The 24757-nt window shown below is 40.2% G+C and overlaps 2 protein-coding genes across 13 annotated transcripts in view; one reads left to right on the top strand and one right to left on the bottom strand.

Moving 5' to 3' along the window:
• The window catches only part of PTPN1 (protein tyrosine phosphatase non-receptor type 1), a 44900-nt gene extending 37302 nt beyond the window's left edge, over positions 1 to 7598 (top strand). For 2 of the 3 annotated variants that reach the window (XM_040576438.1, XM_040576440.1), the window contains 3 exons: positions 203 to 364; positions 983 to 1218; positions 4034 to 7598. In XM_040576438.1, the coding sequence (XP_040432372.1) occupies positions 203 to 364; positions 983 to 1218; positions 4034 to 4241 (606 nt within the window). In that variant the 3' untranslated portion in view covers positions 4242 to 7598. Of the gene's footprint in view, positions 1 to 202; positions 365 to 982; positions 1219 to 4031 lie in introns of all 3 variants that reach the window. The other variant, XM_040576439.1, reaches the window with a different exon arrangement.
• Positions 7599 to 8243: 645 nt separating this feature from the next.
• RIPOR3 (RIPOR family member 3) overlaps positions 8244 to 24757 on the bottom strand; it is a 58590-nt gene continuing 42076 nt past the window's right edge. For all 10 annotated transcript variants that reach the window (XM_040576428.1, XM_040576432.1, XM_040576433.1 and 7 more), the window contains 12 exons: positions 24024 to 24169; positions 17110 to 17239; positions 15883 to 16464; positions 15130 to 15269; positions 14794 to 14926; positions 13999 to 14107; positions 13245 to 13406; positions 12927 to 13085; positions 11602 to 11804; positions 11255 to 11338; positions 10227 to 10317; positions 8244 to 9264 (listed from right to left, as the gene is read on the bottom strand). In XM_040576428.1, the coding sequence (XP_040432362.1) occupies positions 9164 to 9264; positions 10227 to 10317; positions 11255 to 11338; positions 11602 to 11804; positions 12927 to 13085; positions 13245 to 13406; positions 13999 to 14107; positions 14794 to 14926; positions 15130 to 15269; positions 15883 to 16464; positions 17110 to 17239; positions 24024 to 24169 (2040 nt within the window). In that variant the 3' untranslated portion in view covers positions 8244 to 9163. The remainder of the gene's footprint in view (positions 9265 to 10226; positions 10318 to 11254; positions 11339 to 11601; positions 11805 to 12926; positions 13086 to 13244; positions 13407 to 13998; positions 14108 to 14793; positions 14927 to 15129; positions 15270 to 15882; positions 16465 to 17109; positions 17240 to 24023; positions 24170 to 24757) is intronic.

Consider the following 24757-nt stretch of genomic DNA (forward strand, 5'->3'; position numbering starts at 1 on the left):
GGAAAAAATACAACAAGATTTTGGGGAACCAGTATCCCATCTCTCTCTTTTCAGAAGCCAAATAAGTAGCTGATACCAGGTTTTTTAATTAGTTTATTAGTTCTGTAACATGGAGGATGGTCTGATGGCCATAGTATAAAAGGAGTCATTGTATTGAATCTCATCAGAGCATTAAGGCTTGTTCCCCATTTTTTACCCTCAGATGGACAAACGGAAAGATCCTTCTTCTGTGGATGTTAAACAAGTTCTCCTAGAAATGAGGAAGTACAGAATGGGACTTATACAGACAGCAGATCAGCTTCGTTTCTCCTACTTAGCTGTTATTGAAGGAGCAAAATTCATTATGGGAGATGCTTCAGTGCAAGTGAGTATTGACTGCAGAGCCAGATGTAGTGAGTTGCAACTCTTTAACTGTAGCAGATAAGTGGGATGAACAGAATAGAAAGGAGCTTTAACCTACTTTGTCTTCAATGAATTTTTATATTCTGAGGTTCTTAAATAGAACACTTTACTGTCTGACTTTTAAAAAAAAAAAAAAAAAACCTACCTGTAGCCCTGTTGTGTAACAGCCCTGTGCATGCTTTTCAGCGCTGTTACTGGGGTGTAGACTGGGTACATCAGCTGTCTTTCATTTTAGGTAACAACACTTTTGTAATATGTCAGAAAAAGTATAAAAGTGTTATGATCAAATCTTATATATTTCTTTTATGGTAAGCAAAACCATCAACTAGGTTCTATTTTGTGCTATTTAAAGTTTCCAGACATAGATTAAAATTTCTTGCATTCATAGCTGATGTCTCCAATGTACTGGATATAGCTTAGGTTTGGAGTTCTTTTTGTCTTTTTTTTTTTCCTTTTTATTGATGCAAATGAACAGCCACTCTAAAAATAAATGAAATAGACTGTAAAGCGCCTGCCTTGTTAGAGTAGTTTACATAAAAGAAATAATGGAAAATTTCACATGGCGTTTTTTCCCCTGAAGGAACAGTGGAAAGAGCTCTCCAATGAAGACCTGGACCCACCACCAGAACACACCCCACCACCTCCCAGACCACCAAAGCGAACCTCAGAAATGCACAATGGAAGGATGCATGAACATGCGGAATTCTTTCCTAAGCATGAAGTGGCAGAGGAAGAGATTAGTTGCTCAGTCAGCACTGTGGAAGAGATGGTTCCAGATGGCAGAGCTTGTTCGTCTGTGCCAGTGATCACGGACAGGTAATTCCTTAAGTTTCCCACTTTAACTGCCCCCAAAAGACTGTCCAGTTGCCTTATGGCTTTAAGAAGTTACAAGAAGCTTGCTCGTAAATGGCATTTTGTACAGCAGGTTCTGAACAGAACATCCTTGATTGAGTTAGTGTAATAGCAGTTCTGAAACAAAATCTGTGGTGGATCCTTTTCAGTGAAGGCCTTACACTTTTTCTTTTTAACTTCACCCATAAACTAGGGCTATTTATGGGATCCTGCTTATAGTTAATGAACAAGTGACAGCGTAATGGGGTGGTTTACTCTAAATTTACTTGCGGTGTATGTGTTAAGTTACAGAGGAGCACATTCACTAGTTAGTGGCAGTATTAGTCATGTAGCTGAAAGTAAGGCTGACTAGCTTTAGTTGCACTTAGAAATGTGAAAGTAATTATAGGCAAAGCTACTTTTGATGAAAGGAGTAGAAGGGGCTCATGAGCACAGAACTTTCCTACCTGTCATTGCGATGTACAACAGAGGAGAAGCCAAGGTTCCTACAAGCTTAACCACTAGATGTCACTCCTGCATTATTAGTGTGGTGTGGAGCTGGTTGAAGTCAGCATGCCTTGGTGTTGCTGGCATCCTGCATGTTAACTAGTTTTATTCAGAACAACCAACTGAATGCCCCACAGAATAAAGAATAAACATTTAAAAATATATAAAAAATAATAATTAAAAAACAAAACAGCTAGGCAAATCCCACCAGGGATAATCAAGGGGAAGTTTAATTTTCCCCCACTAGATGGTCTCCTAAGAAGACACATTCAGTTTCTCACAGGAATATTGGAATAAAAGTATCAAACTTTTTTATTCTTCACAGAACTCTAAGGCCTTTTCAACAGATGCAGCTGGCAGACTTGATATATTTTATTTAGCTAGACCAGTGGGGGAGTGTGTGACTCTAGAAACAGGAGATTAGTGAGACGTGTTTCCAGTAGTCTTCCTTCGAAATAAACCTCCTCTTAATTCCGTGGAGCAGAGAGGCTGAACATGTTATCTCCCCCCAAATTGTGCTGGAGGCTAAGAGATAAATTGGAAGTGTCTCCTTTCCCCATTTAACATGATGCAATGTTTAGATCAGGATTTTGTTTGATTCAGCAGGGGAGAATCTGAAAGTGAAATACTCAAATTACAAACACCTTAAAAAGAAAGGAAAACTTAGGAATAGAATAGAATAGAGTAGAATAGAATAGAATAGGGCACGAATAGAGGCTTAGCTACAAAAGACAAAAACATTAGAATAGAAGCACCTCCCTCTTTCTTCCCTCAGTGACAACACAGTGCTGTTACCAGAATATTTGCTGGGATGTGAGACGTCAGCTAATGCTTTTTGAGCCCAATGGGGAGTATGGATTTAAAGCTGTTATCTTGTCATTTGCTATATAAATCTGGATTTTTCAGCGAATAAATGATTTCCTGGAAAGACTTGGTGCAGCTTAGTCTAAATGAACACAAGACATGTCCAGTTCTGAAGAGCTCGGAGGCTTAGATTAATTTTATTACAGACACTTGCCTGAGGCTGGAGTTGAGTCATCCTCTGGAACTGCTCATCTTCCTCATTAATCGGAGAGGCTGGTTTGGACTGGGCATCTGCCTGTTACCCTGCTAAGTTACATCCTATCGTGCACATTATTTCGTGTTAGAAAAGGACAGGGCTCCTGAGCTCTTTCATCCCGCACTAGTGCTGCAGCTGCAAGATGAGGCCTCCTTTTGATGACTGCTGTTGTCCTCGTGCTTGGGACAGTGAGCTCAGAAGTGAGGGAGGTGAAATGTGCAGGCAGGAGGGGGAAGGAGCAGAGAGTAGTGGGCAGATTGGTGTGAAAGGATGAGACAGTGGGAGGCTGGAAGAAATGGAGACGTGCTGGCAGAAGCGAGCAAAGAAGAGGCAGCAGTCTTAAGCATGCTTTTTTTTCCTGTCCAGGTACGCGTACGTGGTGCCTGGGATGGCAGATTGCTGACTTCTGTACTTGAGCTGTCAGCAGATGTGTAGGAAGTCCCCATGCAAAGCATCTCCCTGCTGGTTACCACCCTGCTGGTTGTCACGGACACGGTGGTGCTCTGCTTTCTAAATTCAGATAGAAGAAGTTGTACTGTAGATCTGAAAGTTCCTGCTCAGTTTAGAAGCTTCCTTGGGTGTCAGGATACTGTCACCATGATGGAGGCCTAGTATCCAGAAATAACATTAAAAGGTGGAGAAATCATCAGTTCCATCACTAAAAGCTATCACAACGTGTGTAGCCACTCTTCCTAAGTTACGGTTGCACAAGCAACTCACAATTCTACCCTTTTCTCACTTTTTGAGCGGGTGCGTGGGTTTAGAACTGTAATGTTCCCCTAAGCTGGATGTGGCTTTGTACAAGTTTGGTTCTTGTCTCTGGCTGTTCAGGTGGCAGATCTGTGATGAGCAATGGAAGTAGGTGGTGATTAAAGCTAAGTCACCTGGCTCTGTAAAGGGCACGGAATACTCCCCAAGCATGGTTACCTAGCAAGAGCTTCCCTGGGGATTGAATGCATAAGTAATCTGAGCATCTGGTACAGACTGAATGTTTACTATCCTTTCCTTCTGGGTGGCTTTTGATGACAAACGCTCTTCTAAACCTGTAATTTAATAGCCTGAACCATAATCATCAGGGACAGGCTTTGGTGTGTCATCTGCTGCAGCTCCTGATAGCAAGAGATTTCCACCTTTGTGATGTTTAGTGGGTGAGGCCATGCTCTCATCGAGTCTGCCTGGCTTCTCTCCAAAATGCAAAATCCGGTACTGAATATTTATTTCTTTGTCCTTAAGCACTAGTCAAGACACTGAAATTCGGAGGAGAACTGTTGGTGAAAATCAGCATCTCTCGCCCCACAAAGAAGAGTCGATGAAGTCAGACAACTTAGAAGAGGATGATGAGAACATGATGACAACTTGGAAGCCATTTCTAGTGAATATATGCATGTTCACCTTCCTCACAGCAGGGGCTTATCTTTTTTACAGGGTATGTTTTCATTGATGGACATGCCAGCACGAATGACCCTGCAGAAAACACCAACGATTTGATCGGTTTGTAATAAGCTTCTGTGAAAGAAAGCTAATTGAGGCATCGGAGCCTTGTCTCAGTGGAGATAGATCTTAGGTTACAAGGCCGGAACTTTGGTTAGGGCTTAAGAGAGAATTGATGCACTAGGGTTTTATCTAGCCCTGTGGTCCCAAGAACATAATATTCTAATCTCAGGGCCTTAAAATATTCAGGAGTAAGCAAAGAAAATGCCAAATAGTCTGTTTTCCTTTTTTTCTTTTTTTTAAACTAAGTAATAGAATTACAACACATTGTTGTTTTTAGCCTTTTTTAAAAAGCCAGTTCTTTTTCTTTCATGTTTCAGAAAAACTAGGCACAAGTGAAACTTGCTTGTACTCTCCAAGTGTTGTAATCAAATACATGAGTTATATTGATGAGTTCCCCCCAAAAAAGAAAAATAAACCCACATACCTGAAGAATGTAAACTTTTTGAAGGGGGGGAGGGACGGGGGCAGTTGTGGTTGGGTGGTTTTTTAGTTTTGTTTTGTAACTTGCTTCATCTGTTAAAGACTGAGTTGTGGGCAGTGCCTGTGGTATTGATATATTTAATCTTGGCATAACTGTTCTTAAAGAGCTTATTGTTTTACATGTGTTTATAGAAACAGGCTTCTGCATTTGCTCAGGGTATCCCAACATGTCAAGCTCTTTTTTCGTTTTTTCTTTTTTCTTTTTTTTTTTTGGAAATAAGTGTATCTTCTCATTGACTTTTGTTGCACTCTACTTGCACATATGTCTATTTACATTGCACCATCCTTTGTAAAGCTGTTTTTACTTTTATATTCTGGGTTAGGAGAAGGTGAGGGGAGGGAGAGAAACAGGAAACGGAATTCAACCAAAACATGTCCACCAGCATTTTGCAGCTGTTCAGTTGGCATTGAGAAGGACCAGTTCTTAAACCTCATCATTTGGAATGTAAAATGCAGTTTCACTCTACATCTGTACATCTGCTTCATAAGGAATAGCATGCTTCCTCCAGCGGCTGGAGAGGTAACGTGCTCAGAGGCAGTGCGGGTAACGAACAGGAAGGCGTTTCAAGAAATCCAGAGCAATTAATGCTGTGGCAGCTTCCTTAAGAAGTAAAAAGCTCAACAGAAGACATGTTGGTCTGAGAATGTATCAGCTGGCTTATGATGCAAGCATTTGCGTGTTCTGCTTCTTTAAAGCAAAGATTTAAATTACTGGCTTAGTTTGGCTCAAAGATGCACTGTTTAGTGATTGTGGGACATGGTGGTGTTGGTGGGTAAGTCTTGCACCTCTGCAGACAGGGTTGTCGCTGTCCTAACGTGAGTTGGGTGGGTTTGTCCTGTGCCGTGCTGCATCTGAATTGTTTCGCTCAGTTGGTGAAAACGTAAAGTGCTTGTAAATAAGGGTTTGGGTGCACTGGTGGAACCGTGACTGGAAGCCTGCGTTGCACTGAACAGTCTTAGTCAATGCTGTTCCTCGCATTAGTACCAAATTATTATTGTTTAAACAACAGCAGCAAAGACTTCTTTGCTGATGTCATGGGGCAGAAGATGAGAGTCAATTCACTACTGAAAGGTGTAGTGAATGAAACTAATCCATGACAACTGGTTTGCAACAGTGTTAATAATCAGTTCTTTTTATCTTTAAATGCTTTCTAGATTTATAGCACTTAACCACCATTCTCAGTGCAGACATCACTATGGAGTATCTTATGTAAGTCTCTTTCCACTCCATATTTATTTTTGCAAAACTGTCTGTAGTGTAGCTCTTCTCCTTCAGTGAATAAGGTGGTAAACTGGGGGGGTGGGAGTTGTTTCTATTTTGTGTTCTGTCAAGCTTGCATCAAGGGCTTTTCACAAGTACAATAATAAATCCTCAGGTAGTACTGGGAGTCAATACTTTACCTGTGAGACTGTTGGTCAGACCAGTACTGGAAAGGAGGAATGTTGTAATCAGTCAATATTTAGTTATATTATTGGAATCATGAAAAATGAGTATAGAAAAATGGTAATATATAACAGCTCATCTGTGTATTTAAGATACAGTACGTGATTGCTTTGTCCCCACTATTCTCTCCATCATCTGGTAGAATATTGTTCTAAAGCAACATTTGTACATCATTTGTATTAAAATGCATGTAAAGTCTTTAAGTGTCCTGATTAAATACCACGTGCTTGAAAGGTGAAAGAACTTATATTTCTGCTTACTGATGTGCCCAAATTATATTTGCATGAACTGATCATTAAGTGGCTGTGGTTCAAAGGGTGTTGCTGAAAGTCTCTTCGTTCAGCGATAGATTGATTTGGTGTTTATCAGATAACATGTACTCGCCTAATACTTGGCATGACTTCCTCTTGAATTTCTGCGTACTCAGTGTAACCCGGTTGTTTAGCATGGTTCATTTCAGCTGAGTAACTATAGTACAGACATTCCAGAGTGTTTAGTAAGCCGTATCCACACCTCACCTCTGGTCACTTGAGGTGAGTGATACCTCAGTGATTGCTGGGTATGACTTTGCTGCCTGCAGAGCTGCACTGGAGGATGAGGAGGAAAACCTTTTTCGCAAGATCTCAATAGCATGCTTTGAGCTGCAGAAATAGAGGCTCTTGAAATGGTGCCCCCCCCGCAAGCTATGCTGTTCCCAAGAAGGAAAGCTTTAAATTTTAGGCTTGACAGTAAAATAAAGCATCTTCCTTTGAATCCGGAATAATTCACTTGCACTGTTTTTGCAAATTATTCTAGTAAGAGACGCTTCCTGCAGAGGAAGTTTTGAACACCCCTCCCCTCCTTTTCTGCCAACGTACTTTGCTATTTCTTTCATCTGCTCCAAATCCAGGAGAATTGACACTGTCCTGGGATAGACAGTGAAGTAGCCCACAAGACCAGTGAGGTGTGTATAAGGCTTATAATACTGAACTGTAAACATTTTTGTTTTGATGTCTTGTATATGTATGTAGTAGTTCGGGTGTGTATATACAGTAGCACTTCAAAGTGGGTGTATTGGTTAACCTATTCTTGGAAAATGGACAAATATCCATGTTAAACTTGTTAGAAAGTTAGTGAGCTGCTCTGCTATATGCCTTAAGCAAATATTTACTCATCAGGTCTTTCTTTTTTACAGATTGCCATAGACTAAACTTTTTTAAAAAAAAATAAAAAGCAAAAAAGCTAAATGTTTTGGTATAATACATTTTCAGGTATCTTGTCTTTTGTGTAAGCCACTGCAAAGACCTCAGAGGTTAGAGTAAAATTGTACAGTTTTTCAATTTCCCATCCAAGTTTTCAGTTCTCATTTTAGTTGTTACAATAAAATTTTTTTTTTTAAAGAACGTACATGTGTCTCATCGCTTCCTGTCTTCTCAGTGCTAGAGCCCTTGGCTTCTATTCTGAACCACTTGCAACTCTGGACTAACCCAATGCTTGTTATTTTTCTTACTGGAAAATGTTTTAAATGTTACTGTAAGAATTTACTTGTCTTTTACTGAAGCAGTATACTGTATATATACAATATACAAAACGTTCTCTGAAGGCAGTGTAGTGAAGGGGCAGATTAGGTGAATGAAGCTAGGGGGAAGCAGAAAACTTACCAAAGTAGGAAAACGTCATTCCCCTGCTTTCAAATAAATCTGTAAATTAAAAGCAGAGTTAGACCATGGATAAGCAGCCCCTTCTAAGTTTAACCAAACTTTGCTATGGAATAGCATGACCTGACACCATGGTCCTGCTAGTCAGAGCTCATCAGTATAGAGCTGAAGTGTCTCAGCAAGCTGCACCTCCTCAAGTGAAAAACTGACAGCCCAGCCTGTTCCAACTGCGCAAGCCTGAACTTCCCATAGCTAGAAGTACATACCATACCATGTATCGAGCTAGGATGTTTATCAAGAAAGTATCTTACCTGCCTTGAGGGGTTGATTGCCTTATCCCTGTTCCCATTATTCTAGACACACCAGCATGAAGGACTTGCAGGAATTTGTCTCAAAAGTTTTATTAGAATTTTAGAAAAAAAGTATGAAATCCAACAAATAAATACTGAATAGAAAAAGTACTATATATATAAAATATATACACACAAGCCAAACCCTTTCAAGTATTTTACCTGAAGCCAGACCTCTTTATGACTACCCTCCACTACATTAAATAAGTGTTGAGTAAGGAGCCTGACAATGGGTATGTGATTATGCAAAACCTTGGTCTATGACTAAAGAAATAAAATGCTTTTTGTATTTTTTTTAAACTTACATAGATCTGTCCATATGGCAGTCTGATCTGTACATGACTAATATGATAAATAACTTCCCCTTGTAAACTGCTGAGGATATACACTCAGTACTTACCCTTTTCAAGCCTTGCTCGAGCCTGGCCTAAGTTGCAATGATTACCCCAAAAATGGCTTTTAAAGTAACAAGTTTTCCTTCTGCAACTAAATTGCGTAAAAAAAAAAAAGGTAGCCACTTATAGCTGCTAGATTTTTCTAATTTATATGGAAGTTGATGTAAGTAAGCTGTTGTCCGCTAGTTTATAGATGGACTGTAGGAGAGTGATCATTTATTTCCTCTTAGAGAAATGCAAAAATTAATAAAATATTTTAAGTGAAAATAGATCATATTTGACTTTTAGTTTGTGCAGGGGCAGCCAGTTCCAGTGAGATGGAGATTTAACTCAAGTGGCACCTCGATTTGAGATTTCATCATGTGCTGAGAGTGAGAAAATACAGATTCCAGTCTATTTGGTTTAGATTGCAAACTGTGCCCACTTTGGAAACAAAACTGTACTCTGTCAGTACGCAACATGTACATAGCAGGGTCTAGTAAACCAGACACTGAACAAACTAAATCCTCAGTACTCAGCTGTGGCTGTGAGGACAGTATGATTTAGCTCCTCATATTCCACTACTAAAATACTGTGATTTCAATTTCAGCCTCTTGCTGCACGGTGTCTCTTAATTCACAGCAAATCCTGTCCATTTTCTCAAAGGCTTGCCGTCCTTTTTCACCTATGGAGAAAGAAAATAGATCCCATGCTGAGGAAAAGAAAGCCATTAGAAACACCCTGAGAAAAGTGCTACGTTGAAATATTTCTGTTGTGACTTTGTCACTCCTGAGAGTTTTTATTAAGCTCTGAACAAAAACATCTCTAAAGGAATAGGTTTTTAAAAAAAATGCTAGAAGACACCATGGGGAAAAAAAGAAATCAGGCCTTCTGTAAACACGTTAATTTGGAGCATCACAACTGGAAAACTTGTTTTGTAATGCATGTGAATCTTAGTATTTCTTTGAGGTAAGTCTGGAGAGCCCCAGAACTAAGCATGATCTTAATTGTTTTTAGCAAGAAGAGAAATTAACCATCTCCTCGATAAGTGGACATCCTCCCCAGCTGCTAAGCATTTAATAAACTTATCCTAGACAATTCTCCTTTGCCTTTATTAGAAGTACACATACTAGACAGTAGTAACTTGAGAACATTGACATTTCATTACCAGGTCAACCCCGCTGTGTATCTACAGAATTCAGGTGAAGTAACAGGTAAAAAGCAATTTTGTCTGTACTTATGATGGCTCCAGTATTCAGAATGGAGCAGTGTGGAGAATAGGAAAAGGAAAATTAGAAGTAACTAGTTGGTTTGTAGGTGGCTACATGAGACTACCAGGCTGAAATATTCTGTTGTTGTTTTGCTTTATAAAAGATCTTTAAATCATCTTAGCTAATCTCACAGAGCTAGAAGCAGCATTACTGTACTCTGCCAGGTTCAAATGTCATTTTTACAAAAGCTAGGAGGGGAAGATTACTAATGGTAGTAACTTAACGGTATATGAAAGAGCTGTTCACGAAACATTTCCATGGTCCCAGATGTGTTCATGCTGTACAACACATAGGTAAAGCTTCAGGCCTGTCTGGTTTTGCACTATTTCATGCTACTCTTCAGAATCTATATTTGAAAGCTGTATGCAAGACTTACCAAAGGACAGTGTTGTTTCCCGGGCAGCATTCCTAACTTCCTCTATTTCAGATTGGCACAGATGGGCGACCTGCTCTATACTCTCTATAGCCTGTTTGAAAAAAAGTAAAATTGCAAGAGTAGCTTCAGCAAGCATTTTGACGAACACTTTTTTTGCAAGATAAACACATTGCAAACCGACTCCCACCTCTTCTTGTATCTGACTTCGACTGTGATCTTTCTTTTCTCCCCTAACATATAAGCTTGCACTTAATTTTTATGAGCACGATCTCAATTCTGCTGCTTTCTCTTTTCAAGGCATGAAAAAGTGTTAAAACTCTAGTGTGCAGTTCACTGCTGCAGTATTGTTAAATTACCATAAAGCAATCAGGACCTTCACTGATAGGTTGTGCAATGGCAACAGCTGCTTTGCAAATCTGACTATTTGAGAGTAAGACCGGTTTGTGGGGCCTATCTTGTGACTACATGTTTGTAGAAACTGTACTCACAATAATCGCCTGTGTGCAAACAATTTATTACAGGCTTGTAGCTGTTTGATAGCTTTATTGCTATTATAAGAAACTGTCAGAATAGCTTTAAAAATAAAAGTAATATTTTCTGTCTATAATCGCCTATTATTAAAATAAGATGAACTGATTTAACTTCTAATTTCTACAGTTAAAATGTAAGAACCGACTCCATATACAAATGACTCCACTGCTCATTTTCATACACACTAGATGTCTCCCTGTCAGATACTGTCTGCTGTGACAATACTGTAGAAGTTCAGAAATATCCTTTCTACCATTCTGCTGTGCCTGTCAAATCAAATTGAGACGCTCCAAGCCGACTGCAGCTCCCTCTACCTGCTGCCTTTTAAATAACAGTAATAGTATTTTAGAACTGTGCCAGCCAAAGTATTCATCGATTTCAAATAAAAGGAAGCTGAAAAAGTAACCCTACAAGCTTAAAAAAAAATAGAAAACACTTCATCACCCAGCAGTTTTTCCCAGACACAGCAAAAAACAAGCAGAGCTATAAATACTTACTCTGAGGTTTTTAAGGGCCAAACATGCAGCTTGCTGAAGTCTTGCGTCACAATCAGCTAAAACATCAGTGTAAAAAAGGAGAGCCTAAAGGAAAAAAAAAGAAAAAAAACAAATAAGAAGAAAGGTTTTATAACCTAAGCATAATTGAGCACTCAAATTCAGACTGACATTAGCACTGTTTTACCTATGTGAAATTGAATAAAGGATACAGAGAAATCAGTTGAGCACTTCGTGGTTTAGGTTCAAGAACAGACTGATGAAGTGCAACAGTACTATTCTAGGATAAAACAAGTTGCATGTATTCCAGCATCTAATTAGAGAAGCTGGTAAGTACTGTAAGTTTTAACCTTTTCCCTAAAGTTCTTGTTTGCTGCTGCACGGGAGAGGCAGGATGTGGCTGCTTTGCTGACGCGGTGGTTGTCATCCAGCTGTAAAATCCCAAGCAGCCGTAAAGTCTGCGGTAGAGGTTGGAGCTTGTTCAATCGCTTTCCTTTCAATTTTTTAAGAGTCTTCAGCCGTCCAGGGCATTGCAGCTCCTCAATTAGCATCACTGCAAGTGAAATGACTTAACTTCAATAAATGACAAATGAAGACATTTTCAAGACAAGACAAACTCCTCTCTAATTCTGTCTCCTTCAGCCTATGAAGTTATTCACATGGCTAATAAGCAAGCTAGGCACAGCAGGAAACACATCAGGATGACTGCCCCTTTGACCATCCTGTCTTCTTTCCCTTTCATTGTTTCATTTCCTCCTATGCCAGACTGTCAGACAAATGGAGCAGTGACTATTATTTCATAATTTTAGTGCACAGGATGCAACAAAGCCCTGGTCCTTATAAGACCTGGGTGCATCAAGTACAACACACGATGCAAGAGAACTCCTGCACATTTGGACATTAAGACAACCAGAATAGTCCTAAAACAAAGGGAAAAAGTGATCAAGCAAAATAATTTTTAAACAGCTTTGAAAAATCTTGCTGTATTGGTCGAAAAGAAAACCTTGTATCTTTTCAAAATAAAAAAAAAAATCAGAGGCTGAATTGACAATTTGAATTTGAAGAGTATTCCAGGTCTTTTTCACTAATAATGCACAAATCCTCAGTCCCCTACCCAATAAATCATCTGCATCAAAAATAAAACTAAAGATGCATCCAGTATCAGGACCATTTTAAAAATAATTATTTTCTGGTACAGGCTAAATTTTAAAGTGCTATTGGACTAAGCTTCAGCAAGACTCTGGCTACTTCCTAGAAAGCACGTGCTACTAACCTCTGAAATTTTATTGCTATTAACTGTGTCATTGCTGCTGATATAGCCACACAAAGCTACAGACATCTACTCAGTCCTTGAATCTAGGTGTAGGTTGCTGCCAAATTGGTTTCTGCTCTAACTTCAGTACATCACAGAATCCTTTTTTCACAACACTTGGGATGAATGTTTCCTTCACACCTCTGTTTTGTTTCTACCTGGTCAGATGTGAGAGTCAAGCATGCCTATCCTGTTCTAACTAACCTTGCATGGTTATAAGGGGAATTAAAACCAAAACAAATTGGCAATGCAATGGTAGGGCTGTTTTCTGCTCTGGAAGTTTATCTTCACCAGAAACCTGAGGAGGAAGAAGCAGCTCCTGGGCTTGATGATTTGAGTTAAGAAGTCAAGTGCTGCCATTACCTTCTTTAGCAAGTTTTCCCAAGTGTTTGTCCAGGCTGGTAATATGATGTTTCTCCAGGTAGCTATAAAATTGGAATAAAGTAACTGGTTCTGTTTGGTGGTACGGAGAGGGGAGCAATCCATCACAAGTGACAATCTGCTCTAGAAATCTCCGCAATACTGAAATGATAACACAGAAAAGAACAAATGGGAAAAGGAAAAGTTGGTTAGATGTAAGCTGCTTAAAACAAATATGTTCTTTAAAGGCACAAGGACAATTTTCATCCTTGCAACAAAATGAAACCAAAGCAACCTCATGTTCAAGGAACGCACTGGTACCTGCTTCTAATTGACCAGGGTATTTTTCCTTCATTTTGAGTGCCGATGTGTATTTCAGTGCATTATGGAATCTTTCTGCCGAAGCAAACAAGATACTGCCAGGCTCTGCAAGATCACTCCAGATTTTCAGATAGTGCTTCTTCTTCTTAGTCTTCTGAATAACTGAAAAATCACATTTTAGGAAAACAGTGAGCTCTAGCAGATTTTGGATTTTACATAAGAAATTATGCACCGCATGGCGTATCTAGGGATGTGTCAGCATAAATTGTATTTGCATTATATAGATGGCTTGGTTCAAAGCTGGAGATTTGCTGCCAGTATTTTAAACATCTGCAAGTACTGATTTCAGCAAGCTTTGGTTGTGGTACCTACCTGTCATTAGGAGACCTGAATGAGAGGCCTAGCAGAGCTCTACTGCCCCTCAGTTCATTAGTCACTTTTCCTGTCATCTGATTCGAGTTTCAAAAGAACTTTCTGTGAGTTTAACCATTTCCACTTCTACCAGCAAGAGGCATGCCACTTCCAAGCATTTTAGAGACCCTTTCTTATGTACCTTCACAAGCGGAAAACTCCGAACCTCTGAACGAGACATGTTTTTTCTAAGAATTTAAAATTTATCTGTAAGAACTTTTTTAGTTATATGAATGCTTGTAAGGAATCTAGAATGAAACTGCGATGTATCTGGGAAAACTCAAACAGCATAACCTGTAACTCTCATATCTCTGGAATGCCTTGACAATATGCAGTTACTCACTTTCTTCAACAGACATATCCAAGACATCCCCCAGGACTTGTGTCTGCTCTGACACTTCTTCCAAAACGCTCTCCTGGACAATCTGGGCTATGTTTGGTGATCTGAGTTTCTGAAATGCAACATGCTCATCTCAGTAGCTGAAACAAAGGCAGTATCAAGCTCAAGATGAATGAGTTTTTGTTTCATAGAATCAAGCTTCTAAAATCTGTGAGAAAACACCAGCTTCTCTCAAAAGGCCTCTTTTCTCATCACTTCTGAGTACAAAGCTGCTCAGCAGAACAGGATAAATAAATCACATTCTCCCGGAAAAGACTGTCCAGCATTTGAAATTCTTCTCTGCCCCATCTACTGACAACTGTGTAGCAGATCAATAGTAACAGATATACTGTCTTCTACAGGCATACTGAGGTGATACTTTGAGGACAATAATGTGCTTGAGCACTAACTGAAATCAACAGGGGAATGAGGTCTCAAGGAGAGGTAAGAATTCTTCCTTCACTATATGCTACCAGTTCTTTCTAGAGGCAGCAGTTTTTCCATTCATAAAAATAATAATAATAATCACCTGTTATTGGCACACAATGGAACCAAAATTTATCCTACTTCTTTGGCAGCCTGCTTTGTGCACAGAAGCATTTGTTAGAGCTTCATAAAAACCAAGAGGCTAAGAAAAGGCAGTGGTTTTTTATGACCTTTGTACAATGTGATCTGCCCACATACATGTATACGCTGCATTGCTGGGACACGATTGCCATCCTGAACCACTGCCCTGGAAACCCATAGGCTATTTCTTACCTGCAAGAGAGCTTTGCACAGCTTCAGATGAGTTATCAAAAGTACATCTAAGTTGTCATCACCAGTAGTTACACCTCTTGTTTCTGTTTTCATGTCACAGCTCAGGGACTGAAACGTGCTGTCATTGTATGTGCTGTTGAATGAATGAAATGAATCTCAGAGCCTTCAAAAATAATTTTTAAAAAAATTGTTTCTATCCTGGATATTCATACCATTAGCAGCTCTGTGCAATTCGTACCTAGCCAAGCATAGTCTATCAGTAAGTAAGTGTCCCTGGGATCAGCCTTGCTTTCCCCTTTTCCTTGTCCCCTATAATAAAATGCTGCAGGTACCTACCTGATACTGGCTGTTCTTATGCTTCCAAATAACGAAAGCTCATCAGCACTGCAGTCAGCGTTTAAAAAGTCAAAACTTTCCAGCACTGTCTCCACCATTAAACTTTCCATAGATGAACGTTTGTGGTGAAGTGTCTTTAGCTGTTGATAGAATGGAGGGACAAATACTGTTATTTGCAGGCATCAAACCATCAGGAAAACTAGCTCTTGGTACATTGCTGACTTCAAAAACTGGTTACTAATTAATTCCACAGCATGCTTCAATATTTAGTCTTTTTGTATTGCTTTTTGGATTTCCACACCTGTGAAGGTTGGTACAAGAGCTGACTTTCCCTGCATCTCCTGCCATTAGTGTCGTATTCCCTGTTTCATATCCAGAAGTAGCAATCTGAGCAGGCTGCTGCATGTCAGTGTAGTATCCAAGAACTTTTCAGATTCTGTTTAACCCAGACTAGTTTCCAGTTTGACTGCATGCAGTTTCTTAATTTATTTTTTTTCCAGATTATTGACCTCTGAGTAGTATTTGAATGCTGTCCCTGAGAGATGCAACACAGTGCTTCTGCGTAGTCAGCTCTCAAGGCTGCCTTTTCTGAGTACTGACTGACCTCTGGTGGCCAAGCTTATTTTTGGGGAACATGCCACTGATACATCCTGATGTCAAGCCCACTACAGGGTCATGAAATTTTTACAGTTCCAGGAGTAACAGCGAAAACTACATGCAGCGGAAGCTACCAAGAGTAAAACACTACCATACCTTTAATTTATCCCTCATAGATAAAACTTGGTATTCCAATTTCTCCAGTTGGGCTTGCCTAACATCATGTAATTTCAGCAAATTTAACAGTTCTTGGAGAGTTTTATCAATTGACTTCATACATCCATCTAGTTTTACATCATTTGCAGCATTCAAGCTTTTCTGGCTAATGTTTTCTTGTTCTGTCAGATGGCGATTTCTGGCCTGGTTGAAAGAAGCTCTGCTGCCTTTACCACGACTCAGAAAAGTAGATGGGTTACTTGGAAATCCATCCGCACACGGAGTCTTCTTCAGAATGTCCAGAGTTGCATGATTTGGAAGTGGATGTCGCTCTTCTGCACAAGCCTCTTGAATAATCACCAATGGCAATGTCCTGTGGTCTGCAGCTGGAGTTGTATTTCTAGATTCTGTCCCTTTCAGATCCTCAGAGCTGAATGAGTCCGCTTCACTCGTCTCTACAGGATCGTGAGGCTTGCTCCTCTCATGCACACCAAAATCACAGGCAGCCAAATAGCTCAGTATGCTGGGAGGCTGAGCTTCTTCACTTACATCCCCTTGGTTCTGTCTTTGTTGCAAAACAGACTGCAGCAAACAAACGTATACGTGAGCACATATATAACTGAAAAGCATAAGATACCACCTAAGGTAGAGAACCGTGTTTCCTGGCATGGTGAGGCAACACCAATCTGACTTAGACTTGATATTAGGGGAATGTATATATAACATTATCAGTATTTGAGACATATTGCAGAAATAGAGATCATATAAAACAACCACTAGATTAAAACCCTCTTGAATGCATGGAGAGGTTTTTCTATTCCCTTGGGCTACCCTTGGCAAAAAGGGGAGCTGAGGAAGAAGGCTTGTTTTACATAGCAATTCTAAGATACTGCTCTGCACCATGACCACTGAGGCTGGATCCTAGTTTGATTCCCACTGTAGAGTATTAAAAACGTGCCCAGATCCCCACCGTTCTGGCTGCCAAGAGGCATATTTGGCAGTGATTTCATTTCTTCTACAAAATCTAAAATGAAACTCAAATTAATAGAGGTTAAAATAAAATAAAAATAATAAAAATAAAATACGAAGAAGCCCCCAGATAATCTGCAATGGTTCTAGAATGTTACATGTTCCCACATTTCTGACTGTGCTCTTCAATAGCCTAACCTAATCCACAAATCACATCCTAGGTTTGCACTTCGCATTTGTTTTCCTCAGCGTACTCACTAGATAGTATTTCTCTCTGAAGCTGGGGGTATTTGGTGGGGTCCAGTTGTACAAAGAGTTCTTCCTGCTACCCACAGAAAACTTGGCAGTGGTTCCAGGTGACAAAAACAGGTTCTCTGTGTCAAAGGGTCTGTAGCAAAAGAAACAAAAACGCAAGTGTCAGTACAACCAGCAAGTACAGCTACGTCTAGCAACAGGATTAGTTAGGATTTGAATTGTGACATTTAGTAAACAGCAGGGTGAATAAAAGGAAAGAGGGACTGCCTCTCTGACCAGTACCTTTGGTTGCAGCAGCAGAGAAAGAAGGAAGTAGGCAAAAACTCTGTATATTTTATGCAGAATTCACAACACCCTTTAGAAAGAGACCTGTGCCACAGTCTTTGGAAGAAGAGTCCAACACGCCAGCAGTCTGACAAGTTCCCTGTCCTGCTGTAGTTTCCTACGTGGCCAACAGTGCTGGCAAGTATGGTACAGGTTGCTTGCTGATAGCCACTGGACAGCTAGTGAGATACACACCGTATCAGACAGAAAGGAAACATAAAACATATAATAAAGGAAAAACGTAATTAATTTTCCTCCTCTTAACTTCTCATGTTGCACATGGACAGCATCCTTCAGTGCAACTCACCACTATCATCCTCAGCATGGAGGTAACGCTATGGGAGCTCGCCTAATACAGGTTAATTGGCTAAATTAACCAGTGTCACCCAGCTGGGGTTCATCAAACAGGCCAGTTCCATGCAGTCACATTAACAACCATCTGTACTGTCTCACTGCATAGAAAATAAATCAGATTTCTGACAGCAAGAACCTCGTAGCCAAAGCCTGCTATGTTTACTGATGGAAGCAAATTGCTTCCATCCATGGCGCTTCTTAAGAGACATGGGGATCCATTCCTCAGGTTTTTCATTTGTAGCTTGTAATATAGCAATACAGTAATGCAAAATGACACTTGGTAGGGAAGGGACAGGAATAACAATGTAAATCATCTTGCCCTTTTGACAATTACTGGTACCCTCTAGCAAAACACAGCTATAGAGCTGCCCTCCGCACAGGCAGGCAGTCGCTGTTACTGCAGGATAGCAAGAAGAGAGAGTGAAAAGAAGGGTGAACAAACACTGGAAAGAATCAAGTCTGCTCAAAACTATCTATTATCTCTTGCTTTTAAGCTCTTTGGGTATGATCTGTCATGCTGCTCCACATTGTACAGCAAACAAAGCATCACATTGGGACAGATCTAAGAGTCCATCGCACCCAACATCTTGACATTGACAGAAGCCAGGAAGGAAATGCACAGGAGACAGGTCGACTGTAGCAGGCCTTCCCCAGACATATACTCAAATTTCAGGCAATCCATAGCTTAGATGTGTCATGCGCCAGACTTTATAAGCAGAATATTGCCATTAATCGTCACTAGCAGACGAACTTGTCCTTAGTTTGTCTAGCCACTTCTTGTGATCACTGACACAAAATCTGCGTAGGCCAGAAGGACGCGGAAGTTTGATTATTTAACTTTGAAACACAGAACAAATACTTTGACTTGGGGTGTCCTCTGTGGCTAGTCATTTCCTTTTCACACTCTGTACAGCAAACACCTACGCATCAACACTTTTTCAAGCCTGAAAAATTCTAGCCTATTTAGTTTCTCCTTGCAATGAAAGTGACGCCATCTCTCTAATCATTTTTGTTGTCCTCTTTCTATTTCTATATTGCCAAACGCATGTTGGCCTTTGCTTATGACTAATTAACCGAAATGCATGACATTACAATGCCTTTGTTAAGGCTGATACTAATGCAGAGTATGAAACTCCTTTAGCTTGCCTTAGCACCATTGCAGGACTTCAGCATTCACGTCCAAAACATGTCCCCAGCCTGACCTTGAAGGGGTTTACAACTTATCAGAGCTCGTGTTTCCTAGATTGAACCTCCCATGACATCAGAAGCTTTGCACTTTGACACACAGAGGTGCCTCAGCCTTGCCAGTACCATGCACAGATACCAGTAAGATGTTTTATCAAAATCCCCGCCCTTTGGAGGGGTGAAATACTTGAGATTTCTACCATTTCCTCACCCTTCTTCATTTTTCCGTTGGGTGTGTAAGGAGGACACTTCCTGGATTATGTCCTCAGAGGAACATAAGCAATGGGGCAGAGCATAGAAGAGCTGAACTCAATTCTGTCTTCAGCTCCAGAGGCTCTGAACTCCTTTCTCCCACGGGCAGGACAGCACCCTAACCAGCCTCCTTTTGTCCAGTCCCGCCATGTATTAAATAGCCATAGGGCCAAAGGACTCGTGATGGATATACATATCTGAATGCCCTCGTTAAGCCTGTGGACCCAGACTTGCGTTAATCCCAACAAAAATTCTGGTCAGCTGGGGCAGGCTCACTTATTAACAAGTCGTGAGATTTCTTTTTTCCTTTTCTAATGGATATACATGAAAATATCGACGCAACTTTAACAGGGTGATCAGAGTTTGGTTTCTGCTGTTCATTGTGGCATAATGAGCACCAATTTCACGGTTAGGACAGCTTGTTATTGGACTAAGCTATGAAACATCATCTGGATACAAAGCACAGCAGTATAGCAATGCACTACTGCCTAAACACACCTGTGTAAGTATCTATTCATATAAGTTTTTGTCTATAGGAGGACTGTCAGTAAGGATGTATCCCCCTTGCGCTCCCCCCCTCCAAAAGAAAAAAAAAAGAAAACAGACTTTCCTTTTTTTATTCTCCCTTCAGGTTTTCTCTCCTCCTCCAGGAACCCTTGTGAGCCAGGCCAGCATATGCTCAAAGCAGGCAGAAATTACAAGAGTGGTTGTGGCTGGCTGGTACCCTTAGATCCCAGAACAGGGCACTAACTGAAGTTTTGAGAAGAGAATACAGGCTTTATTTTTGTCCTTCATGAGAGAGAATTCAGACTGCTGTTTAGGTTGGCAAAAGAAACCAAGTCTCCTGCCAAACTGGCCAGCAAAGCAATTCTGCAACAGGCCCAAGCTCATTCATGCTCCTCATGGCATAATCTATAAAGGAGCTGAAGGAACTTTTATTAGAGGCGAGAAGACTAGCGGCCTAGTTAAAGAAAATATACATTTAGAGGCGGAAGAGTGATCTACACTTGGATTTCTCACAAAGCAGGTCCGTAGTGAAAGCTTGCCTTTCAGGGACATTTGGGCATAGCTGACAGGTTTGTTTAGTTGTTCTTAAATCAAAGAAAAAGCAGTTGTTTTAGAGTGCTTTATCTTTGAAAATAGAAACACCCTGAATTATCACCATGCAACTTCTCATTCCTGTAAACAAACAGGGTGTCAAAGAGGAAGAGTCTGCCAGCCTGCCTTCTGTGCAGAAGTGCTCTGGAGATTCTATTTGGTAGGATCCTGACACCTTTCACAAAACTGAAACACAGCAGAAATACACAGTTGAAATCTTCTCATACACAGAGAAATTCGAAGTGGGGGATTAACTACCAAAAAAGTGCATCACTGCTAGTCCTGCTCCCAGCTCAGCTGTTGCCAGCTCTAAAAGCTGGGTGATGGTTGTCCCCAGTGCCATAGGAGGGTCCGTCTTTGCCAATCAAAAGCTGCAGTCTGACCAGCGTGCTGCTGCAACAAGCAAGTATCAACATAATTTAAGTTATACTCTTCTAGAAAATTCAGTCACAAGTACCACTAGCTTTGGAGACTTAGGCTATCATCTGAGAAACCATACAATATCCCAGAATAGGAAGGGCTTTTCCCCATACAGTTCTTTTGGGAGACAAAAATTTGTAAAACGTATTCATGCCAGTTATTGACAGTGACAAAAGCCAAGCAAGTAAACTCAGCAAAAACAAGTATGAAATAAACCTGTAAGAGTGCCATTTATGTGGGTTAGCACAAAAGAGAAGTGATTTCAATCTCCATCACAAGTGTGCCATCACTCAATATGCACTTTCCATAAGGGCAAAAACAAATTTTACACCTAGAGTTCATTAAAGCATGTCTCCTTTACTCCACAAAGGAGACTTCTAGAGATGCTAGGCTTGAAATCATAGGGAGAAAAGACTTCCCTTATAAGAAAGGCATTTCTGCAAACGGTCTTCTGCCTGTAGTCCCTCCTGCCCTAAAGCTGCGTAGAGGGCTTTTGATGATTTTTACATCCAGATTAAAGCCAGTGGGAGTTTTGGAGGTGTATGTGTGTGTACTGTGGGGTGAGTGGGAAGAAGTGACAAATAAATAAAGGCATCTGACTTTGCTAGGGGTGTCTAAGAACCCATATAAATCCCATACCCCCTTTCTCTACTTTCTTCCCCAATTTTAAAACATGCAAATGTCAAAACCCAAAAGTTGAACTGGTCTTTAAAAGGTCTTTCATTTTAAAATCTGTTTCTACATTAAAAAATAGATACCATGCAGCTTGCAACATCCTCACTCCACACACTTTTCAATAATTGTAACATGAATGTGTCTGCTTTCAGATTCAAATGAGACTATGTATGTGCTTTGCCACGAGTAAGAAGCTTCACAGGACATACAGTGCATGATCACAGCAAGCTTCTGGAATAAGGCTTTGTTACCCAACTAATCAGCAGCTCAGCTTCTCAAGTAAGTAAGAGAGGCTTCAGAAGCCCCAGAGCAGCTGCAGCACCTCACCAAAACATATACTGATACCCAATGTTAGATCTCAGGAGGAAAAAAGTTGCCATAAACAACAGGTGCACATAGAACTCTGCTGTGTGAGTTTGTTTCTCATTGACTTGGAGCAGTGTGTGTGTGTTTGAAAACAAGTTTCAGATACTGTTGCTAAGCCTTATGTTTCAGCCAAATTGTGTTTGCAGTTCAACAGAATAGGTTTTCAAGAACCACAGTATACACAAAAGGCATGCAGAAAATAGTATGCTGATCAATAAAGCTCTTCTTTCCCCTCTCCCAGAAAGAGGGCCCAAAAACTATTTCTCAGCACTCGAATTGGAATTGCAACAGAAAACCTTCATGTGGCAGTTTTTCTGTTTGTGGCTTAAAAGACTAAGTCAAATTATGTCAAGGTTTAATTATGTCAACAATTAAGTCAAGGTTCAAGTCAAACTATGCTTCCAAAGGTAATTAAAAGTAGAAATAGGGTATTAAGGCTTGATTTTCAAGCCTGACTATAAAATACATTTGGTTATTTTATCCTAAGGGCACGGAAATGTTTCTCTTTTGGTAAGATCTATTTGGCAGACCACACATTAAACACATACAAACTTTTTATTTTTAATTTTCGGTGATTAAGAAAATGAGAAGGTCAGAGAAGCGCTGTTTAAGGCTGAGTCATAAGTGAGTCTGGCCTGCAAGCCATTACATGGTGCCCTTCCTAATCTAAACATTGCTCATTTTCTGCTTTTCCTGGAGAGAGTCTAGATCCATAATAAGGGCCTTCTGGAAAGGCCAATTTTTGATGAAATGTTCAAAAGCTCCTTTGACATGGTGGGCTGGGAAGAACTGAGCACCACAGTAAGCCACATACAGAAGTACAAGTGAGGATGTCCCACTATTTAATTAGGCATTTCACTAAAACAACTAAGTTTAATCCCTGCACAGTAGTAACGGAAAAAAGCTAAGAAGTTTTGATTTGTTACAGACAAGATGCTCAATGTGCACTGACAGTCCCAAGCATTAAGCAGCTGCCTTTGCTTCCCAAGAAGCTGAGAAGCTTTCCCCAGTACCAATCTGATCTGTTGTTAAGTTCACTGAATTATATAACTGCTTTCTATGTTAGGAAGGTAGGAAAAAAAAAAAACACCACCGTCCTACAGGCAAGGTTATATCAGGGTATTCACACACACAAAACCCTCACAAACCCAAGAAAAAGCAGTAGTTAATGAGCTGTAAAATCATTTTCCTCACTTCTTCAGAGATTCTCAGGAAAGCAGGTCACTCATTTTCTTACTATTAAAAAAAATCTTAATAAGTTCAGAGAGTTATCACATGATCTGTAGACAACAGAGCTACAAATTAATACATATCAGATACTGCTGTTGGGAAAGGACTAATTTAGGCTCATCATACACCTACTCAGACATAAACAACTAGAGTGAGCACAGAAGATAAAGCCTAGCAAGACTGCAGTGGTACACCCAAATAAGAAAACAACAAGTAACAGTACAACCTGAAAAATCTATATTGGTATGTCTAGAGTGAGGAAGAAGTTTCAGTGCAGCATCCACAAAAGTGAGAATTTGTTTTTAATAACATCAGTAATCAATTACAAGAACTAGTACGAACAAGTATAAAACAATTTAACAAGTCACAGGCACCATGAAAATAACCAACTGTTTTGAACGTGCATCTGTAACCAAGCTTCTCTGCTGTGCACAAACAGGCCTTATATCAACAGCTGTGGTCGTAGTGCAAATATGAAGGTGCTAAGTCTTCAGGGAAGCTTCATTTTTTTTAATGACTTGTGGCCTGGTAATAGCAATTGTCCTAGATTCCAAGTAAGTATTTTTTTTCCATTGTGCCTAGAAGCTGCTATTTGTAGTTTCATTTCATAGTCTTTAAGATTATTGTTTATGTACATACATTGACTGGAGCTAGAGTTGAATGCTCATTTAGAAAAGTCATAAACTAAGCAAAAGCTTACAATCAGCTCTTGTGGCTAGCCATGGCTGCGGTAATGACAGTAGAAAGAACTGAAGGGTCACAGAAATAGGTTCTGCCCCTTCCACCCTGTGCTCCCATTCCAGAGGGCTGGTCCCACAGATTCAGAAATCAGGCCCAGCAGCTGGAGTTGCTGTAAGGAAGCGTGAGGCTTCTATCTATCCTGCACCTGCTCTGCAAATAGAAAGAGGACTATGATGCTGAATGCTGCTAAGTGACATACTTAAGAATCTTTAATTTATTTCACTTTTTCTGGCTCCCCCCCCCTTTCTTTTCTCATTTTAAGCTGTACTTACTTCCAGAGAACCTCCAGTTGCAACTTGATAGTGCCCAGCTCAGTTATATCCACAATGATTGCCTGAGGCTTGGTTGTAAAGAAGTTTATGCTGTCACATGTCACGACTCCAACTAGAATAGTGGCCAGTCCTCGCAGTTCTGTCACCTGCGGAGACAAATATATCCATTTTTATCTTAGCAGACAATCTTAAGAGTCATGTGTATGGAAAGGCAAACGTCCCAGGCTCAGATCTGCTCAGAGGACCACAACAAATTCAAAACCCCAGTACTCAAGTCTTGGATCCTAAACTGCTGTGAGCCAATAATCCCACAAGGAATATGCCATGGTCTGCCAACACAGAAGAGGAGATTCCTGAGTGGTGGAAAGAGACAGCTGTACAGCACTTCTAACAACACAGTTTGGAGGACTGTGATTAAGAATGAACTTAGTCTGAAATTTGGAAATTCTAGCTCTAGTAGTCATTGATAGCACAGAGTCTAGCCTGCATCTTATTACAAGAACACTGTCATAAAAATATATCTAAATAACAAGCAAGTATATTAGCCTACCTACACTGGAATATTTCAGGTCTAAACTGCCTGAAGAATCTAGAAGTGCAGCTGTCTCCATCTGCTGTGACCCTTCTAACTGTTCTGGGCTAAGCTGTGGAGCAAAATCTGAACATAAGCATCAGTTCTTCCTTCTAGCTCTGCAGGCAGCTCTGAGTTCATTATCAATGCAGATGCAGGCCTG

The sequence above is a fragment of the Cygnus olor genome, chromosome 16 (assembly GCF_009769625.2).
Source record: "Cygnus olor isolate bCygOlo1 chromosome 16, bCygOlo1.pri.v2, whole genome shotgun sequence".
NCBI lineage: Eukaryota > Metazoa > Chordata > Aves > Anseriformes > Anatidae > Cygnus > Cygnus olor.